General features: G+C 38.0%; 2 protein-coding genes across 3 annotated transcripts; one reads left to right on the top strand and one right to left on the bottom strand.

Annotated features, from left to right (window-relative positions):
* Positions 1-2620: 2620 nt before the first annotated feature.
* Positions 2621-6321, top strand: LOC120004627. The gene is made up of 2 exons (XM_038854002.1): positions 2621-5765; positions 5856-6321. Exons 1-2 carry the CDS (start codon positions 4530-4532, stop codon positions 6060-6062), a joined length of 1443 nt encoding a protein of 480 aa, XP_038709930.1. The 5' UTR covers positions 2621-4529; the 3' UTR covers positions 6063-6321.
* Positions 6322-8093: 1772 nt separating this feature from the next.
* On the bottom strand, positions 8094-10741 carry LOC120004628 (transcription factor bHLH81). 2 transcript variants are annotated; one of them, XM_038854003.1, is made up of 5 exons: positions 10255-10741; positions 9970-10113; positions 9812-9877; positions 8833-8901; positions 8094-8541 (listed from the first exon to the last, which is right to left on the bottom strand). In XM_038854003.1, the coding sequence occupies exons 1-5, from the start codon at positions 10660-10662 to the stop codon at positions 8494-8496; spliced, it is 735 nt and encodes a 244-aa protein (XP_038709931.1). In that variant the 5' UTR covers positions 10663-10741; the 3' UTR covers positions 8094-8493. The 2 variants fall into 2 exon arrangements, with proteins under 2 accessions (XP_038709931.1, XP_038709932.1); XM_038854004.1 differs by lacking the exon at positions 9812-9877.
* Between the last annotated feature and the right edge of the window lie 7783 nt (positions 10742-18524).

Raw genomic sequence — 18524 nt, 5'->3', positions numbered from 1 at the left:
CAAATCATTTGAAAATGGATGTGTTCGAATTGAACTCTCAACTTTGAACGAGTTTTTTTTTTAATACCCTAAATTCGAAGCGATGGTTACGCTATCATCAATATCATGTGGTTAGCCATACAAAAAAGTAATTACGCATATCCAATAATTAATCACCAATTACTATTTTTTGGGCCTAAAAAGGTCAGAAACTTGATAATTCTACTTTTTGGCTTATCTAGCACAAGACTAGAAAGAACAGAGGTGAATTATTATTACTTTTCAGTTACAAGGACTTGTAACATGACAAGACAAGAACTAGGTTGCTTGTGCCACTTTGATTATTTGAAGGTTTTTCATGTGCACTTGTTTAAACTTTGAACATTGAAAAAAAAACATTTATTAAGGTATTTAGAGTCACTAAGGTAACAACTACAATACACCCGAGCCATTAATTGGAGTAGTAAGAATGGTGTATATCACTCTGTTGATCAGAGTTCGAATCTCCCTCACCCATTTCAAAAAACAGGATGAGAGCAACCACAAAAAGCAAACTTTGTTGGGGCAGGAATTGTTTTTGCTGTCCCATTTGTTGAGAAATGGAAAAAAAACAATGAAAAAAAAAGAAGTTCCAATGGAATCAATTTGTTGGTTCCATTTTGCTAGGATCAACATGGGGGAATGACAAAACCAATGTCCCTTATGTTTGCTCTCCACGTGGGTCCCACCCACCTCTAAAGCACTTACATTTACTTCAAAAATCAATACCTGATCTCAACTCTATTTACACCAAAAATAAAGTCAACAAATTTACACCGTTGTTCCAATATATTTTAGTGGCCCGATCACATCAACAAAACACATCTCAATCCATTTTGTTGTTTCAAAAAAAAAAAAAAAAAAAACACCACGTCTAACTACCATGATGTTGCATTCAAATCTGATTTCAAATGGTGAAGAAAAAAAATGCATGCATATGTCACTGAAAGGTTGAAATAACATCCAAGCATCATTGGGTCTTCAACTTGTTTAAGTTTTTTTTTTTTTTTATTTTATTGATTATATTAATCCCAACAATTCTATTTTTTATTTGACTTAAGTTGTTTTTTTTTTGTTCCATAAAAATGTTTGAAAACTGATATCGAAATGTGTAACTACTTTTGTTCTTAAAATACTTGGCATAGCTTAATCAAGAGAAAATAAAAATGAATTTGGGCAGACCATGACCAGACCAAACCAGGGTTTTTAAATTCTTTTTTGTCGGTGGAAAATTGAGAATATGTTGGTGGGTTCCACCTCTACAATCATTTGGCGATATCATAGTTGATTATCTCTTCGGACGTTTTAGGGCATAAAGAATCTCATTCGAGATTGAAAATTTAATTCTAAGCTGGCATCTCTATTTTCAAGCGATTTGTGTTGGGTCTCGGCCCAACTAATGTGTCAAACGGATTTGCACGTGCCTAACCCAACTCAAGTTTAGAGTTAATAGACTGTCCAAAAGACACGCTTGCTGGGTTGTTCTTAGTTACTAAAAAAAGCGGTTACACTTTCACACCCACCAATTTTTTTTTCCGGTCATAATTCTTGTTTAGCAAACAAATGAGGATGTTCAGTGAGATTCGTTACTCCAGTCCTCCCAAACCTTTCTCAACATCCCAAAATTGATAGACTCCTTGTATATAATTGAGAGTTGTGTTGAAAATCCACACCCCCATACACATTGTCTGCTTTGACACCCCTATACACATTAAGAATATTGTCATACATCGACCAGCACTACTTTGTTTCTTCTTAGGTCCAAATAAGTGGGTTAGACCCAACTCACTCAAGTTTAAGAAAAAACTTTGTTAGTGATTAAGGATAGACTTGATCCTTATAAATAAGAAATTGTTCCCACATCTTACCGATGTGGGACTTAAACAAGTCAAGAGGGGTTCTTTATTAACTTTATACCTTTTTAAAAAATTTGAACCGCTCTCGTCCCAAGCAAGTGTTGCAACGCATAAATCTAACTCTCCTCAACCCTTCCCCAACTCAAATCAACTCAAGTCCTCCTAGCTAACACTACCCCTAAACCCCAACTAACGTCTTATCCAAACACAGCCTGTCTTAATGCATGGAAATTAATTCATTACCTATCAAAATGGATCTTACTTTACATTGAAATCTCTCCCCCTCTACTTCCCCCACCCCCCCTTTTTTATGTGGGTTTTTGTTTGCATCTTACTTTACATTGACATCTCTCTCCCCCTCTACTCCCCCCCCCCTCCTTTATGTGGGTTTTTGTTTGCATGCATTTTATTCTAAAGATACTTTAGAATCCAAGGTCCCCCCTCTCTCTCCAACTTTTGTAAAGTTGTCCATTCTCATCTGGTATATAGAACAATATATGGAGAGAGGGTTATTGCATTTGTCTTCTTCTTTTGAGATAAAAACATGCCCATCTACAAAGATCATTCATATCAATATAAATACAATATTATTATTTTGTTGAAAAAACTATAGAAGTTCACCCCATGTGAAGGTTGGGTTAAAGAACAAACAAATTAAAATAACATAACATGACATGAAGGGTATTATAGTAACTTGAGCTGCCAAAACCAAAAGTCAAGAGACGTATATGGTGGACTGGTGGGGGTCAGGGAAGATTGTCGGCAAGCACTGAGAGCGTGTCGTGTTAATTGAGTTTTCGACTCTTAAGAGTTAAGACTACACAAAGATGGTAAACTACACTGAATTTACCAAATTGGGCATCCTTGTTTTCGGGGAAGATGCTGTCTACCCTACTTATGTATAGTTACCACATAATGAAGTTTCATAGTATAGAAAGAGTAAGTGGGAGCAATATCCTTAAATAGCTATTACAATGGTAAATTTTTGCCGTGACAAATAAATTATATTGGTAAACGTGTTTTGTTAATGTAGTCGGACCAACAAAATATATTGACACAATGATATAAATTTGCTAGCTTGATTTTTCCGTAAGAGGGTCTACGCCAAGCACTAATTCTATATAGAGAAACAAGTGAGCCGTTGGTTGAACGATAATCACATTCTATGTAAGGGATCACCCACCCATTAAGTCGTGGGTTCGAATCCTACCCCTCCTTAAATCTCTGTTAAAAAAAATCTATATAGAGAAACAACTATATGTTAACATTATTTACAAGGAGCACTTAATTTACTAGTCATTTAAGCAACATTTCTGAATACAGACAAATTAAAAAGGTAGGTGGAAGTATATACCCCAAGATGGTCCGACCACTTTGAATCAAATAAGAAGAAAAAAAAGGGATGGAATCCATAAAGAGTGAATATGTGTGTGTGTATTTTGTTTGTAGAATCACTTTCACATGCAAAAGCACATGCTATCTTTTGGTTTTGGTTGGGGTACTTGATGTTGACTTGACTACATCATCATCAAAGCATAATATATTACTTTTTAGGCATTATTTTTTCACACCCCTCTGTCTCTCTCTCTCTCTCTATATATATATATAGACTAATCATTGTATATATAGACTAATCATTTTGTATATATACACTAATCATTGTAGTATTATTTCAAATTCAACATTAAAAACCCTCTTGATATTGATGTTTTTGTTCTTATACAGTTTTACTATAATAATCTTGATCGGAAATTTTATATTTTGTGTTTGTTTTTGTTCTGAAATTAGAATCTTGGTTCCAATTCGGTGTAAATTTTAAATTTTGATGATAAAAATGTTATTTTGATTTTTCTCAAATTTATTTTTGAGGCTAACCTATCTGTTTTATAACTGTATATGCCTATATGGTATGATTCTAATTTTATTTCGATATATCTGGCACAACATGATTTCTCTAGTATCATTGGGCTTTAGTCTTTATTCTGAAGAATCTGAACCCCAATAACAAAAAATATGGATGAAAACGATCGGTTACGGTCATTTTTTTCCCAACTTTTTATATAAATTTAACCGGTCAATTAATCGGTTATTGTTAATTATTTCAATTTTTCTGTTATGGGTCAATTTTTTCGATCGATTCTTTAAAGAAACATGTAAGTTTCTTTTTGAAAAATAACTGACCGTTCGATTTGAGTATTTGATTTTATTTTTTTTTTAACAGTCCTAACAAAAGGTCTCTGGTTGTCTTACAATGATAAAGCCCATGAGGCCAACATGATTGGGCTTTCCTCTATTAAAGGTCTCAATAATAATAATAAGACCCAAAAGAAGCACGGCCAGGCCCAAACTAGTGAAACCAAATGACCATTCTAGCAACCATTCCCAAATAGCCTCTAACTCATACTAGAGGGTCGTAGACGGTCAGGACCTATCCACAGACCTTCCATGTTAAGTAGCCACGTATTGCGATACGTGGGCTTGGTAAGCCCACGTATCCCTCACTTTGAACCGTTACCAGCGACGAGGACACGTGTTTTTTTTTCCTCTATTTAAAACCCCAAAAAGTGTAAAACCTAAACCCCTTAAAACATTCAAAACCATAACAAACATACATAGTTACATACCTGAAATTCGACCTCTCCAACGTTGAAGAAGATGATGAATCTTCTGGGTCTTTTTCTAGTTGTGAGTTCCTTAGTAGCAGCAGGAGTGTTGTCTCCAAACCCAGCTGAGAAGCACAAACAAACTGAAGCAGAAGTCATAGTAGTCAAGGAAGGTCCAAGAGTAGTTGTTGTGGAGTATGGTGGTCAAGAAGGCCACCTCCACACCAAAGTCAAAATCTCACCCCCAGAAGACAAAGATCTCTCCCATATGATGGACACAACCAAAGAAAAGATCAAAGCAGGCCTTTCAATGGCTCCAAAAGAGGAGAAATACAACATCCCTAGAGAGCTTGTTTGTGATGCATTAGGCAAATGCAAGCACAAGATTGCAGATGCAATTGCTAAGGCCAAGGACAAGGTGTCCGAGGCGGCGCATGAGGCTAAAGATAAGGTCCAAGAAACAGTGTGTTATGTAGCTTCTGAGAAGAAAGAGATGGCACATGAAGCCAGAGAGGCTGTTCAAGATGTTGCACATGAAGCCAAAGAATGTGTGGAAGATAAATTGGGAGAAGCCAAGGAGGCTGGGGCGCGAAAAGCCCATGACATCAAAGAAGGCGCAAAGGAATTGGTTGAAAAGATGAAAGAAAGGGTGGAGGATGTCAAAGGAGCAGAGCAATCAATTGACAAGGCCAAGGAAAAAGTGAAGGATGTGAAGGACATTGGGAAGACTGCAAAGGAAGATATAAAGGAATCGGTTGAAAAGATGAAAGAAAGGGTGGAGGATGTCAAAGAAGGAGCAAAACAATCAATTGACAAGGCCAAGGAAAAAGTGAAGGATGTGAAGGATATTGGGAACACGGCGCAGAAAGATATCAAGGGAAATGTAACAGAGACGGCTAAAGAAACCAAACAAGCAACACAGCACAATGAGGCTGATGTTCTAAGGTTCATGTATTCAAAGGAGGGATTAGATTCTTTTATGGGTGTGGTTCAGTTGTTGGGGTTTTCCATGGCTTATGGGATGTGTGTGTGGGTTACATTTGTTTCAAGCTATGTGTTAGCAGAGGCTTTGCCAAGACAGCAGTTTGGGGTGGTGCAGAGCAAGATATACCCTGTTTATTTCATGGCTATGACTTATAGTGTAGGACTGGCTCTTCTGGGACTCTTGTTGGGGCAAAGAAAGAAGCTTTTCTCAAACAAGGTTGAAATGTTGCAAGCATACAATCTTCTGGCTTCACTCCTAATGGTTTTGACTAATGCATTTTATTTGGAACCTCGAGCAACTAAGGTAACTCCTTGACCTTCTATACTTGAAATCAACAATGCCACTCTTCAGCTTTACATCAGATGTTTCCTTGTTGTTTCTAATGATGAGCAGGTAATGTTTACGAGGATGAAAATAGAGAAGGAAGAAGGCGCACTGCCGGAAAATCCAGAACTAGAGGTGGTGAGGGTGAGAATAGTAAACCTTAATGCGAGGCTGAAGAAGCTCAATTCATATTCATCCTTTGTAAACATCCTAACTCTGATGAACCTAACTTGGCATCTAGTCTGCCTGGGCCAGCGCCTTCATGAGACGTGTTAAGAATGTGTGTGAAAATCTAGGATAGATTTTGTAAATGTAGCGGTAGGTTCAGCTCAAGGACAGTAGTGTTTTGTACAGCAGTTTTGGTTTTTGTTTATGTTCTATCTATACTCAAGACATAAGGTGCATAAACTAAATTCATTAAAATGCATACTGAGAGGGGTCTTTTTCACTTACTGATCTCTCAACAGTTTGTCCGTGCATGGTCCCAGGATCAAAGAAGGCAAGGAACAATGACCCAACTGAGTCAATGCATCTACATCTGCAAAACATACCAATTAGTAAGTCAGTAATGGAAACTAATCCCACCCACCTCACTAACAACAATCATAACATGAATCATCTAGCTCACATGATTGAACAATGACCCAACAGAATCAATGCATCTACATCTGCAAAACATACCAATTAGTGAGTCAGTAATGGAAACTAGTCCCACCCACCTCACTAACAACAATCATAACATGAATCATCTAGCTCACATGATTGAACAATGACCCAACAGAATCAATGCATCTACATCTGCAAAACATACCAATTAGTGAGTCAGTTATGAAAACTAGTCCCACCCACCTCACTAACAACAATCATAACATGAACCAACTAGCTCACATGATTGAAGATCTTTAAAGCAAACCAGACACTGACCGCAGTTGAATGGGTGAAACTACAATGCTTTTGGACTTTGCCCCTCTAGCTGCTGTAAGCCTGCGAAAAAAGCTCAATTTCAATATGGTACTTTTACTATCACTACCATTATGCTGCCACTCATGCCCAAGCCCTAGCTGCCATGCCATCCCATCTCACTGTCATGGCTACATCACCATCCTTTACCGTCCTCCTTTCCCTGTTACCATCCTTTTTTTCCCTTTCCAGGGGCAATAACTGAAGATAATAACATGGATTAAACCCCTGAACCTGCTATCTGCAGAGGCACCCACCAAAATGATGCTAATAGAATGTCTTAGTGGTCCAAGTACTCATTCAGCCAAAAAAAATCCAGCAGAGGATGAGATTAATAATATTGAATGGTTTTTAAATCCCATAATTTCTGAAAACAAAACAAATAAAAATTATGCAAGTATGCAACCCATACATTTTAGGCATAGACGAAATTATCTGCATCTATAAAACTTCCTCCATCTCAGAATAACAATGATTATCCATGAATAGGTGGGTTACGGGTTGCCCACAGTATTCTACCCAGTAAACAATATAAACATTCAAATGCAAGAAACTGCAATACAAGTAAAAGTAAATAATGCTTTTAGGAACTTTCTACAGTAAGAATACAGATGAATATGTGGTCCAATGTTAAAGGTGCAGAAGTGCAACCTAGAGGTCATAATTCCTGAAAACACTCTCCTCGTATATTATGTGGATAAGGTCTGTGACTCTGAGTACATCTTGTTTGTTCTCGACCCCGTACACTGCAGAAGACTGCACGAGAGTTGTTTACCGTACCATAGAAGGAGAATACATGTTGATTCTCACTAATTACTAGTGGATTCATGAAGCCAACCAAACATTATTCGTGGCCTCATGGGTAAATGCTACCATCATGATGTTCGGGGAAAAAAAAGGAGGGAGGGGAGGGGAGATGAGAAACACAAATTTAGATGCCACAGTCAACTCCCGATTAATTGAAAAAAAAGAAAATATAATATAAGAGGGGGACATGTAACAGAATCATAAACCAAACAAATAATTGAAACATTTTTTCTTAAAATACCATTAGCAAATCTAGCATGAAATAGAGAAAAGATGGAATTACCTATTCTAAAACACACACTTATGAGTGCACAAATTGAAAGTGAATTATGCACTTAACTTTAATCTTTATGCCACAACATGAAATTTATCAAATATAGACAATTATGTGTTAAGTGTTCAGCAGGGTTTAGCAATATTGGTCTAAGTTATGAGTAAATGATGTCCAACCTGAAAACTTCCTCTCCATCATCAAACAAATGCCGTCAAGATTTGACATAAGAAATAAAGGGAAGTTAGTTAGGAAATAACAAAAACCACTTGAGTTGTAGAAAATTATTTTATTAATCCAATAGCTTCTTGAATGTAAATAAGGTTTCATGAAATACAAATCTGAAAATACATAAGTGAAGATATGGGAAACAAATATCATGAACAACCAAGTTTTAGAGAAGCACTTTAAAGATATATTATTGTGTACAATTTTTACAACTACCACGCTAACTACTATCAGAGAGCAGTTCTAATATGAAGCAATAAGGCCTTGATCTGGTGCAAATCAGAGCAACAGTACCTTCATGGCAACCCACCATCTATGTAGTTCAGAATAATAGGAGCTAGTAAAGCTTTTACTAGAAGCTGGATTATTGCAAATAAAATGACATCAGCCAAGGACCTTGGAAGACATGTATGCCAATTTGCAGGCATTAACTTCTCCCAGCTAATCTTTAGCCGTGCATGTGCATTTTCTTCGATGTTCAGTAAGTTCCTGCCATGTTCAGGTTTTTTCAGTATATAAAAAAAAATTACTTTCTGTGAGAAATAGTCCAACATCCAAATTTAATCATGATACCCATTTAGTTCCTAGTTCAGGGAAGATTCTTTTGAGAATTTTCCGATTATTAGAAGGGGAAAAACTTATATTAGGATATTAAACTTGCAATTTTTTGCCCCCTGTCCTCTTCTAAAAGGATGAGTCTTCAAATAACAAGAGAAAAAATCAATTTTGATACCATCTACAATGCTCAGCATACAGATATATTTTTGGCACAGGAGATACCTGAATCTGTCTTTGCAGAAACTTAACATACTCTACTGCTTCGTCTAACATATCCGCAGTATTTGTTTGCTGCAAATAAAAACAAGAGAAACAGCAAATTAGATCTGTCTTCAAGACTTTCCATTAATTTTTGTTCAAATAACAAATTATTTACCATTAAAAATTCAGCATATTTTTCTCCGAAGCTGAGATGAGATTTCATGATTAGGACTTAGGAGTATCACATTATCGCTTCATTGATATTACCACATTTTCTGTTAATAGTCTAGGAACAAATCACAAAGATTTTGGAAGGATTTGAAATTGAATGCATATAAAGATTAGACATAGTTTCTTGGGTTTAGCTATACTGCAAACTCAACAGTCAACACTACAAATTTTGATGCTCTCCAAAATATTCAGCATGCAGATCCACTTGGCGCAAATGAGCCAGTCATTCATGAGCTACCTCTACAATCCTATGTGTTCTGAACACCACTTAGCCTTTATTGCTGTAATGTAATGTAATGTTGACGTTAGCAACGAGGAAGACTAGTTCTGCTACTAAATACCATCCTATATAAAAACTGAAGATACTCTGCTCCAAAGAAAATTTGCATGTAAAGCTACATGAACATATCTACACATGACAAGTGATACGTCAATAAAGTGAATCACAAAAGTTGAACCAAAGTTACTCATTTACATCATTACATTCAGTAAAATGCAACTTTCAAATATAAAATGAGATATGCCACTAAACAAAAGAATTCAAATTCATCGTACCAAAGATTTCATTAACTTAGACTTTTATAGCATATGGTTGGGCATATAAAACTATCCTTTACTGTCTACACAAACAAACTTATTAGTTATTATACTGGTCAACTATTATAAGTGACACAATCACCACAGAAACAAAGTCACCTTGTAAGCAAGAGGGATAATGAAGTAAATCATTTCAAAATTATTACATCCACTTCATCAATTCCATAAATACCTTATCCATGTTGGGAACAAGCTCCTGAAGTTTTCTTATACGGTCGCTTATTCGAGTTCTACGAACCTAAACCCATAAGAACCAAAGAAGAAATATGTATATCTCAACCAAGACAAAAACACACATTCTGATCAAAATAAAGATGACTGAAATCTTACCCTCTCTGCAATGCTTCGAGGATGCGTAGCACAGCCTCGCTTTGCACGAATCTTGCAAGGCACTGAATCCTCCAGAAGCTTTTCCATCTTTGCATCTATCAAACTAGATACTCCACCAGGTATCTGACCACTCTGCTCTCCTTTCTACCGATGATCAATCAAAATAAAAACCTAGTTAGTAGTTACTACATTTGGATAATTAATTGCAAAAATTCTGAACAATCGGTTCCATAATTTTCTTTTTATGGAAAATCTCAGTTCCATAATTTGTACAGAAATATTTACCAAATGAGATGGATTCTGCAACTGGACCTCCCTAAACCTTTTGGCCGCCGAAGAAGTTTCCATACCGGGCGGCGCAAACTCGTGGTCAGAAGAGATTCCATAGTTGGAATAATATTCCTCACGCTTAATAAGAAAGTCAGCCGGAGAGCTGTTCTGCCTTGGAAAACTGGACGACAAGCCCGCATCGAAGAAGCCACCAGTGTCATCAGGAGAAGCGTAGGCGACCGATTCTCTCACTGTTGAGGGGGAATTCGCGACGAGTAACTGTGTCAAGCCCTGGCTAGGCTGCTCTAATTCGTCTTCAAGAAGTGCTTCAAGCCAGGTAGCCGGAGCTGAGCGAAAACGGGCTAGTCCACCCCGACTCAGTTCAGCACCGCCACCGCTGCTACCGTCAGGTTTCCGTTGCATCTGCTCGCCGTTACCTCAGCAACTGTCTGGCTCAGGAGCTTCTTGTGTTGCTTCCTCCTTTCCCTTTCTATCTTTTCACTAATTTTGAAATATGAAAAAAAAAAAAAAAAAAAAAAAACCTTCATATTCCGATAAAAAAATTTATTTTCAGACTCTATTTTGGTCCGTCTGATGTGTGAATAAGAGTTTGAAAATGATTGATTGAATGGAGAACAACGGTGATTATGCGTAGTTGCGTTGCACGCGAAGCGGCGGATGACAAGGAAACCTTGTCGTGGAGTGTAGGTGTGGAGCCGCACTGTGATTGCATTCACGATTTGGTTCACTGTAACTTGACGGTTTAAGGAGCATCTCCCATACGCAATAATGTGCGTGAATCACACACACTTTAACAACAAGCAATATCTAAAAAATTAATTAAAAATAGTTAGCAATTTAGCATGTCTGGAAATGGAAACTTTATTGTGTTGCTTTTTGTGGCAAAAAACTATGATTGGCGATAATTGCTGACGGCAAGTTTACAGTTACAGAATCAGGTCCCTTTGACACTTGGGCCGTTAATATGTACAATACTACAGAAGTCTTGTGAAATTAAAGTACGGCCCAATAAACATGGGGGACAGCCCAGCCCAGCCTGCAGATCTTGGGTCATGAATCATGATGGTCTCACGAAGTTTTTTCGCAATTGCCGTTAAAATACTACTACTATGGAGAAAATTCATAAAAATTAAGGGCAATTAAGGATAGGTCCCTCATTGAAAAGTTTCATTCCAATAAAGACACTTTTAAAAGTCTTATTCCATAAAATTTACGTAATTTGAACTAATATTTCTAAAATGACAAAAAGTCATAATATATTGTTTTATTGTCTAAAATACTCTCATCTTTATCTTCAAACATGACAAATGTCTCCTGCACATGATTATTTCTGACCTCCGCCTGAGGTTTTGTCTCCGCCCCTCATGACTTATTCGAGAGTTCTATACCATTTTTAGTGGTTTTTCATTCCGATTTTTGTTGTATTTGAACTTGTTCTACTCATACTCACCACAAGACTTGTAGATCTCGTTCTTTTCCTTCGATATTGTTCTACTCATAATGTTATTTGTCTTACTAAATATTACTTATCTTGTTAAAATGTTGTTTGTTTGAAGTTCCGAAATAGATAACATATCATAACATATATAATATTTGCAGGTTCAAATCCGATTTCAAATGAAAAACAAGAGTTCGAAAAAGCAATAAAACATCAAAGGTGATGAGCATTGGTCCGTAGAGTTGATTGGAGATGTTGATGGTCGCCGGCATTAGCCGTATTTGCCGAATCTAACTCTTTTTCAAACGGTGACCGTGTTTTCGACGATTCAAGTGATTTTCTACTGTCGGTGATGACTAAGTGTTTATCGGGCTGACTTAGAGTTTTATTTCAATAGTTCATTCGTCGAAAACGATGGCCGGACGACCAACTTTCAATATGATGATGCAAGGAAAAATAATGAGGGAGGGTATTTTGATAAGTTAAGCTTTGTCATTTTTTTAAAAAAAAATTTAGGTTATTATCGTTGGAATACAACTTTTAATTTTTATCTTTATAAGTAAAAAACCTAAAAAATTATTGTCAAATACAGCGGCAATATTTTTATACCTATAGTAGCTTACAATTATTTCCTAATGATAACTCATTGGTCAATGGGGTGGATGCACATGACTTTCACTATTTATTTATACCTTAAATTAATTAATTGACTAATAGAGGTAATTGAATGGAATTTAGAAACATAATTAACTTAGAGAACCTAAACCTAAGGTATTCTTGATCACTGCCTCATTAATTTGCCTATCACAATCTACTTGGGGTTAGTTTTACTCCGGAAGAAAGTAAGAACAAAGGATTGGGCGCTCAATCCACACTCACACCATGGGTTCGCTCGCATAACTTTCTCCTTCAAAAACATATCAAATGTTTTAAGTTGGATTTACATTTATAAACCATGTAGTTGACTTATCACACCACAATTAATGTGGAACTTTTCATAAGTCTTAACATTTAAGGGAGAGAAAAAAAATCTAAGCAATAAAGTGACAAGGTAACCTTGCTTAGATGAATTGCTCTCCACGAATATTCATGAATGTGGTTGGATGCCAAAACCGCGGGACTACATGGACCCTCTTTTTTACTTTCTTCACCCCCTATTATGTATAGGTCATAGTTTTGTAAGGATAATGCAGAAAATCAGATAAAAAAGGTATAAGTAATCATGACACAGATGACCTTCTTTCATTAATTTTTTTCCCCTTTTTTGGGTCTTAATGTTGACTAAACGTCATCTAGTCATCTTTCATGTGGGTCTACTGTTTGTAACTATTTACTAAAGATTAGTAGCATATACACCGTTCATTACGGACATAACATACGGACACTTGTATCAACTGTCCGATCTTTTCAATGGTTGAGATTAGATTCAAAAAAAAATCTATCTCCACTCCACTTCACACGCGTGAAGCCACTCGCTCAGTCCCCTCTATCGAACTTCACCTTCGCCTCTGGCTTGCTTCACCAGAAACCTGGACCTCCTCTCCACCACTCCGATGATGAGCATGCAGTCTTCACTCAATCAAGCCGACCAAAGCTTGGACTTCATCTCCCCAAAAACCCATTTACCCACTCGATTTGTTGTTGTGATAATGTCATGCAACTACACCCACTGACTTCATCTCCCCAAAGAACCCACGCCATCATCTTTGCATTTGTCATTTTGTGTACAGAACCAAGGACTTCACAAATATAATTAATTTCAAGGCCGCTCCTGAAAAGGAAAATAAATAATCGATTTTTATGGACAAGTCAAAAATCGATGCTTCCGAACAATTTCAAAACCCATTGATGGTTCTGGACAGTAAAGATTTTGAAGGCAACTCGAAATCGCGACCTACAAGATCCGAGATTCGCTGAACTCGACCAGAAAATTTCAATAACCTAAACCCTAAGAGACTTTGTCTAACTCGAATTCGAAGCAACTCGAATAAAGATCTTGGGACTCCGCTCTGGGCTACTTCGGAACAATGCATTTCATGCCGGGCCGGTGAGATTAGTGAAGAGGAGGCGGAGATGAGCTCGAACATGAGAAGCGGAGGTGAGTCCGAGACATGGGTGAGGTGAGCTCGAAGAAAGGAGGCAGAGCTGAGCTGCGAGACAGAGAGAGGACTGAGAGAAACGTTAGACGTGCGTGAGGTCTTTTTTAAATAGAATCTGATCTCAATCGTTGAAGAGATCATATGACTGAGAATGTAGTTCGCATTTTGTATATATATGTATATGTATATATTAAACAATTGATAATTCCCTCTCTCTTGATCTTTCCCTCTCTTAATCACTGTCAATCGGTCTTAGTCTTATCTGTCTTCATGATTATTATCTTTACTTTATATTTCTAACTAACATACATAAATAAGACAATCAACCATCAAAACGGCTTCCAATACCGAGAATTATCTAATCAGCGTCTAGATAGCAAAACTAGGGGTCTAAATGGCAGCACCCATGAAATTAAGGTGACGTGCATTCAAATATGAAACTGTGAAGGATGCTCAGGCTAGCAGCTAGCTCTGTTGGATGGGATTGGATGCTCAGTCTAGTAGTACTTTTACACATACAGCTATGAACCTATAGACTGTAACTGCAGTTTTTTAACCTATTTTAAGCTTTCAACACAAATGTAACCAATCAGCACATGATCTTTGCCAGAGGAGTGAAACGTCTGGATCAAAACTCATCTAATCATAGCAATTGGAATCGTTTTCACTGATCACGTGACAGGTTTTCCAGCCAAGCAATGCAATCATGACGCGGAATCGGGATGGATATCAAGAAAAGATGGAGAACAGTAAAGGCAATTAATAGACTGGATCATAAACCACTACTCGTCTCTCTACAGTCCCTGACAATTGGATTGGCTCTGCCTAGTTATTTGATGCTGAATCTCAGAGCGGTATCAGAATCCTATGCATAGTGTAATTGGTAGGATATGATGAAACAAAACTACAAACTGACATACAAGTTGTTGTTTGGGGATAATTGGAGAAACCCGAATTTTCCATGAAATTTCCACATGCATTTTCTCGGAAACCAAACACTCACCTAAGCATTCAAAAACTCCAAAGCAAAATATAAACGATATGAAAACACAAAAAAAGAAAGGACTGCATCTACTCGATCGGTGATGTAAGCGAAGTTCAAATTGTAGTTTGATTAACATATTCATACCCTAGACATCTAAATCCAGTGAGATTGCCTAAATGGAAACTTCACTGACTTTTATTATGAACATCAAATGCGTAAATGAAATGAAACCCTAGCATACGAAGAACCAATCCACGAGCAGAAGGACCACAATACGTAAACAAACGGATAGGAAACGGAGACTCACCGCGAAGCTTACTCTCTTGAGACTCTCTTCTATTTCTTCTTGCTCTTCTTCTTTTCTGCCGCTTTATTCTCATTTTTCTTCTTGAGGTGAATCGTCTCCAGCAGCTGTGACCCGATCAGGAAGCAGAAATACGTATCAACGGAAGCGAACTTCACCTTCTCGGGGTTAAGCTCTTCATGGTAGAAGAGCTCGCCAAGGACAACCCACCGCCTACGGTAGTACCACTCCAAATAGTAGTTAGGCCTCTCAACATCAAATCCTTTCCCCAGCACCAGCTTGGCAAGTCGGTCTAGATCGTACCTCACGAGATCTAGATCATCACGGTTCATCCCTCTCACAGCCAGCTCGTTCAGATCCACCGGGTTCTCCACCTTGACGTGGAAGTCTTGCTCTAGCCTCTTAGCAACTACCTTGATGTTCATTCCGACGGCGAAGACCTTCGGCTGAGAGAGGAAGTTATTCATAAACTTCAGCCCGGTCTCCTTGGCCTTGTATTTCCAGGGGAGAAAGTAGAGGAGGCAGTGAGAGCCGATGCATAGCTGGATTAGATCGTAGGGGGTGGTACGGAGGTCTTTGTTTAAGAATCCATAGTGCAGGTCATGACCAGCGATGACGCCAACGACAACAGTGTCACGGAGCCTGGTGTTCTGAATCTTGAGAGCCTCCTTCAGCCACTTGCCAGCGCTAGCGGCGTGTTCGGAGTGGACAACGGTGACGAGGATGCGGTGGCCCTCAACGTAGACAGTGTAGGTGTCGTACACGTTGCTGGAGAGTTCGTCCGTCAAGTGCTCGACACTGATCTCCATCACCATGACTGAAAAAAGAAAAGCACAGCTAGCTCTGCAGAGGAAGTGATAGCGTTGCCAGAGAGACGTTTGAGAGAGAGAATCGTGGAAAGCGCTTTATATAGAAGAGAGAGGGATAATCTGCTTCTTCAGCAAGAAACGTACAGGCACGCAGAGCGTGTGTGGGAGGGTCAAGGGTGTTGGGCAACCGTACCACGATTCAACGTGGCCCAATACTCTTTCAATTTCAGCTGCCACGCATTAAATCCTCTAATTATAAATCAAATAAACATAAATTGATAAAAAAAAAAATGATGAACAAAGCACCGGTGCAAATCCACGCACTGGAGCTATAAACGTGGGAAGTTCTGCCATGCGAGGAGGTCTGCGACGCGACGAAATCTCGAGATGGAATGAAAGATTCGGCTAGGATGGATTTAGATGGTGGGGAAGAAATTTGGGATTATGATTATTTTGTTCTTATTTATCCTATGTGTAAATATTTGTTTCTAATTAGGTGTATTGTTATTTATATTCCAACTGTACAAATTTAGTCAATTCATACGTCACATACATGTGATTTTTTCGGCAACAAACTTATTTGAGTGACAATCAAGTTACTTTTTAATAGTTAAGACACGAAAATAGAATTGATATATAATACACATATAAATATTAAATAATCAAAATCGGGTCGGATCCGACCCAACCCAAGCCTCATTTTGAAGGTCAAGCCCGGCCTGACCCGAAACCCGATTCTCAACTATTAAAAATAACTCTAAACCCATGTATGACATCTCACTGTCTGTATTTGTCGATTATATATATAGACAATGCAATATATATAGTATACGTACACATATATATCATATGTATATATCTCAATTGCATGTCTATTATATATATATATATAATACACATATAAATATTAAGTAGTCAAAGTCGGGCAGAACTCGACCTAAAGGCTCGAGGCCCGGGCCGGCCTAGGCCTCATTTTGAAGGTCAAACCTGGCCCGACCCGAAGCTTGATTCACAAAATTGAGCTCAGGCCTGGGTTGGGCCTGAAAAAATAGGACAGGGCCGGCCCGATGCCAACCCCTTCCTCCAGGTTAAGATTATCATTGAACCAGCTGTTGTTACTTGCTTTATCAATGGCAGAGAGACAGGCAGACTACTTAAGAGGCTCCCCACACCAAAAATACCCAAATAAAGTGACAGGCCCATACTTAATTAATTCTCACATATTTACGAACTTTATCATAGACCACCTCTTGCAAACCAACAATGGTGAGTGAACACATCTGCAGTACCAAATAGAATGTATTGAGGAACCAACCACCATATGCTTATTGGAACTGTTGGAGGGAAACAGCCCGGATCACCTGCGAAGGTTAGGCCGGTTTGACTCAGGTCTCACCTGATAGGCTTGGGCCTAGTGTAGTGAGATGGATTGATTTTTGAGGTCATGTCTAATTGGGCCAATGAAGAGGAAGTACAAAAAGAATGTAGATAAACTATCCAGAGATTATCGGAGAACAAGAATAAATTGGTTCTCTTGGAGACAGCCGATCTCAAATCCGGCAAAGGAGACCGCCGATCTCGAATCCGGCAACTATACGACTTAGTTGTATAATATAAGGCCCTTAAATAACCGCTCAATTATAACAGAGGTAGGAGTGCAAAGACAGCCATGAGGTTTGCCTAGAAACAACCACCTTTGGACATAGCAGATAAGACCAAAGCGAGTCCAACTCTTTGAAGTGTGGTAATTGCCAGAGTATTTCCTAGTTATAGATCTTGTTATCGCTAAACGAAAATTTTGATAATATATTGGAATTTATCATCGAAAAAAGAACATAAATATCTCAAAAACTAGTCATTTTATAATTGTTATAGTGGACATTTTTTTTTTATCATTTTACATTTAAATATATTTTTTGGTATGCGAGCTGGATGGGACCCTAAAAATATAGCGGATCGTTCGTGGGCCGGCCAGGCCCGTAATGTATTGCAGGCCTGGCAGGCCCATAAAGATATTGCGGGGCGGGCCTCTATTTCAATGTTTCGTGGGTGACCTACTTTACACGACTATTCTTTTATTTATAATTCTTACCGCCTAAATTTATTTGGATATTTTCGAAATGCTAAGCTATGGAGTAGTGAATCAGGTATCCTGATTGTATACATTAGTAAATGCGTGAAAAAGAATGTAATGAAATATTCGTTAACGTAAATAGCACACCAAAACAAAAGGTCAATTTCAAACTCTGCACTCTTCCCTACTCCCACTTGGACTTGTGTATGTAATTTAATGGGAGCTCAAGGAAGGAGGGATGGGGGAGCTCCAAATTTTTGTTCCAATTCTAATTATAATTCTAGTCCAAAACTATCTTAAAAATCACGAATTAAAATTTAGAAAAAAATTTCAAAATCTTAAATTCTAATATCTTTTTTTTTAATAACCAAGAAACCATTCAACCGAACAAGCCATTCGGATAGTTGAGTGAGTGTAAATCTTAGGCTAAGTGACCCGTGTGCACAGAAGTTTCTCACTTACCAACTAGATAAGTCTTGGGACGAAACCCAATGCACAAAGATCCACTAATAGACTACAGTCCACTAACAAGCCCTCACGGATGGTCACCAAGAA

This window comes from Tripterygium wilfordii, chromosome 8 (genome assembly GCF_013401445.1).
Source record: "Tripterygium wilfordii isolate XIE 37 chromosome 8, ASM1340144v1, whole genome shotgun sequence".
Classification (NCBI taxonomy): Eukaryota; Viridiplantae; Streptophyta; class Magnoliopsida; order Celastrales; family Celastraceae; genus Tripterygium; species Tripterygium wilfordii.
The sequence above is the reverse complement of the archived record's forward strand: the minus strand, read 5'-3'. Positions and strand labels throughout refer to the sequence as shown.

Bases quoted from the DNA above. Each gene is read 5' to 3' on its own strand.
- LOC120004628 (XM_038854003.1), bottom strand. From the start codon at position 10,662: ATGCAACGGAAACCTGACGGTAGCAGCGGTGGCGGTGCTGAACTGAGT. The intron at 10,114-10,254 runs GTAAATATTTCT...GATCATCGGTAG, and splicing joins TGCAGAATCCATCTCATTTG to AAAGGAGAGCAGAGTGGTCA. The intron at 8,902-9,811 runs GTATTTATGGAA...TTTTATTTGCAG, and splicing joins TTGTTCCCAACATGGATAAG to CAAACAAATACTGCGGATAT.
- LOC120004627 (XM_038854002.1), top strand. From the start codon at position 4,530: ATGATGAATCTTCTGGGTCTTTTTCTAGTTGTGAGTTCCTTAGTAGCA. The intron at 5,766-5,855 runs GTAACTCCTTGA...AATGATGAGCAG, and splicing joins TGGAACCTCGAGCAACTAAG to GTAATGTTTACGAGGATGAA.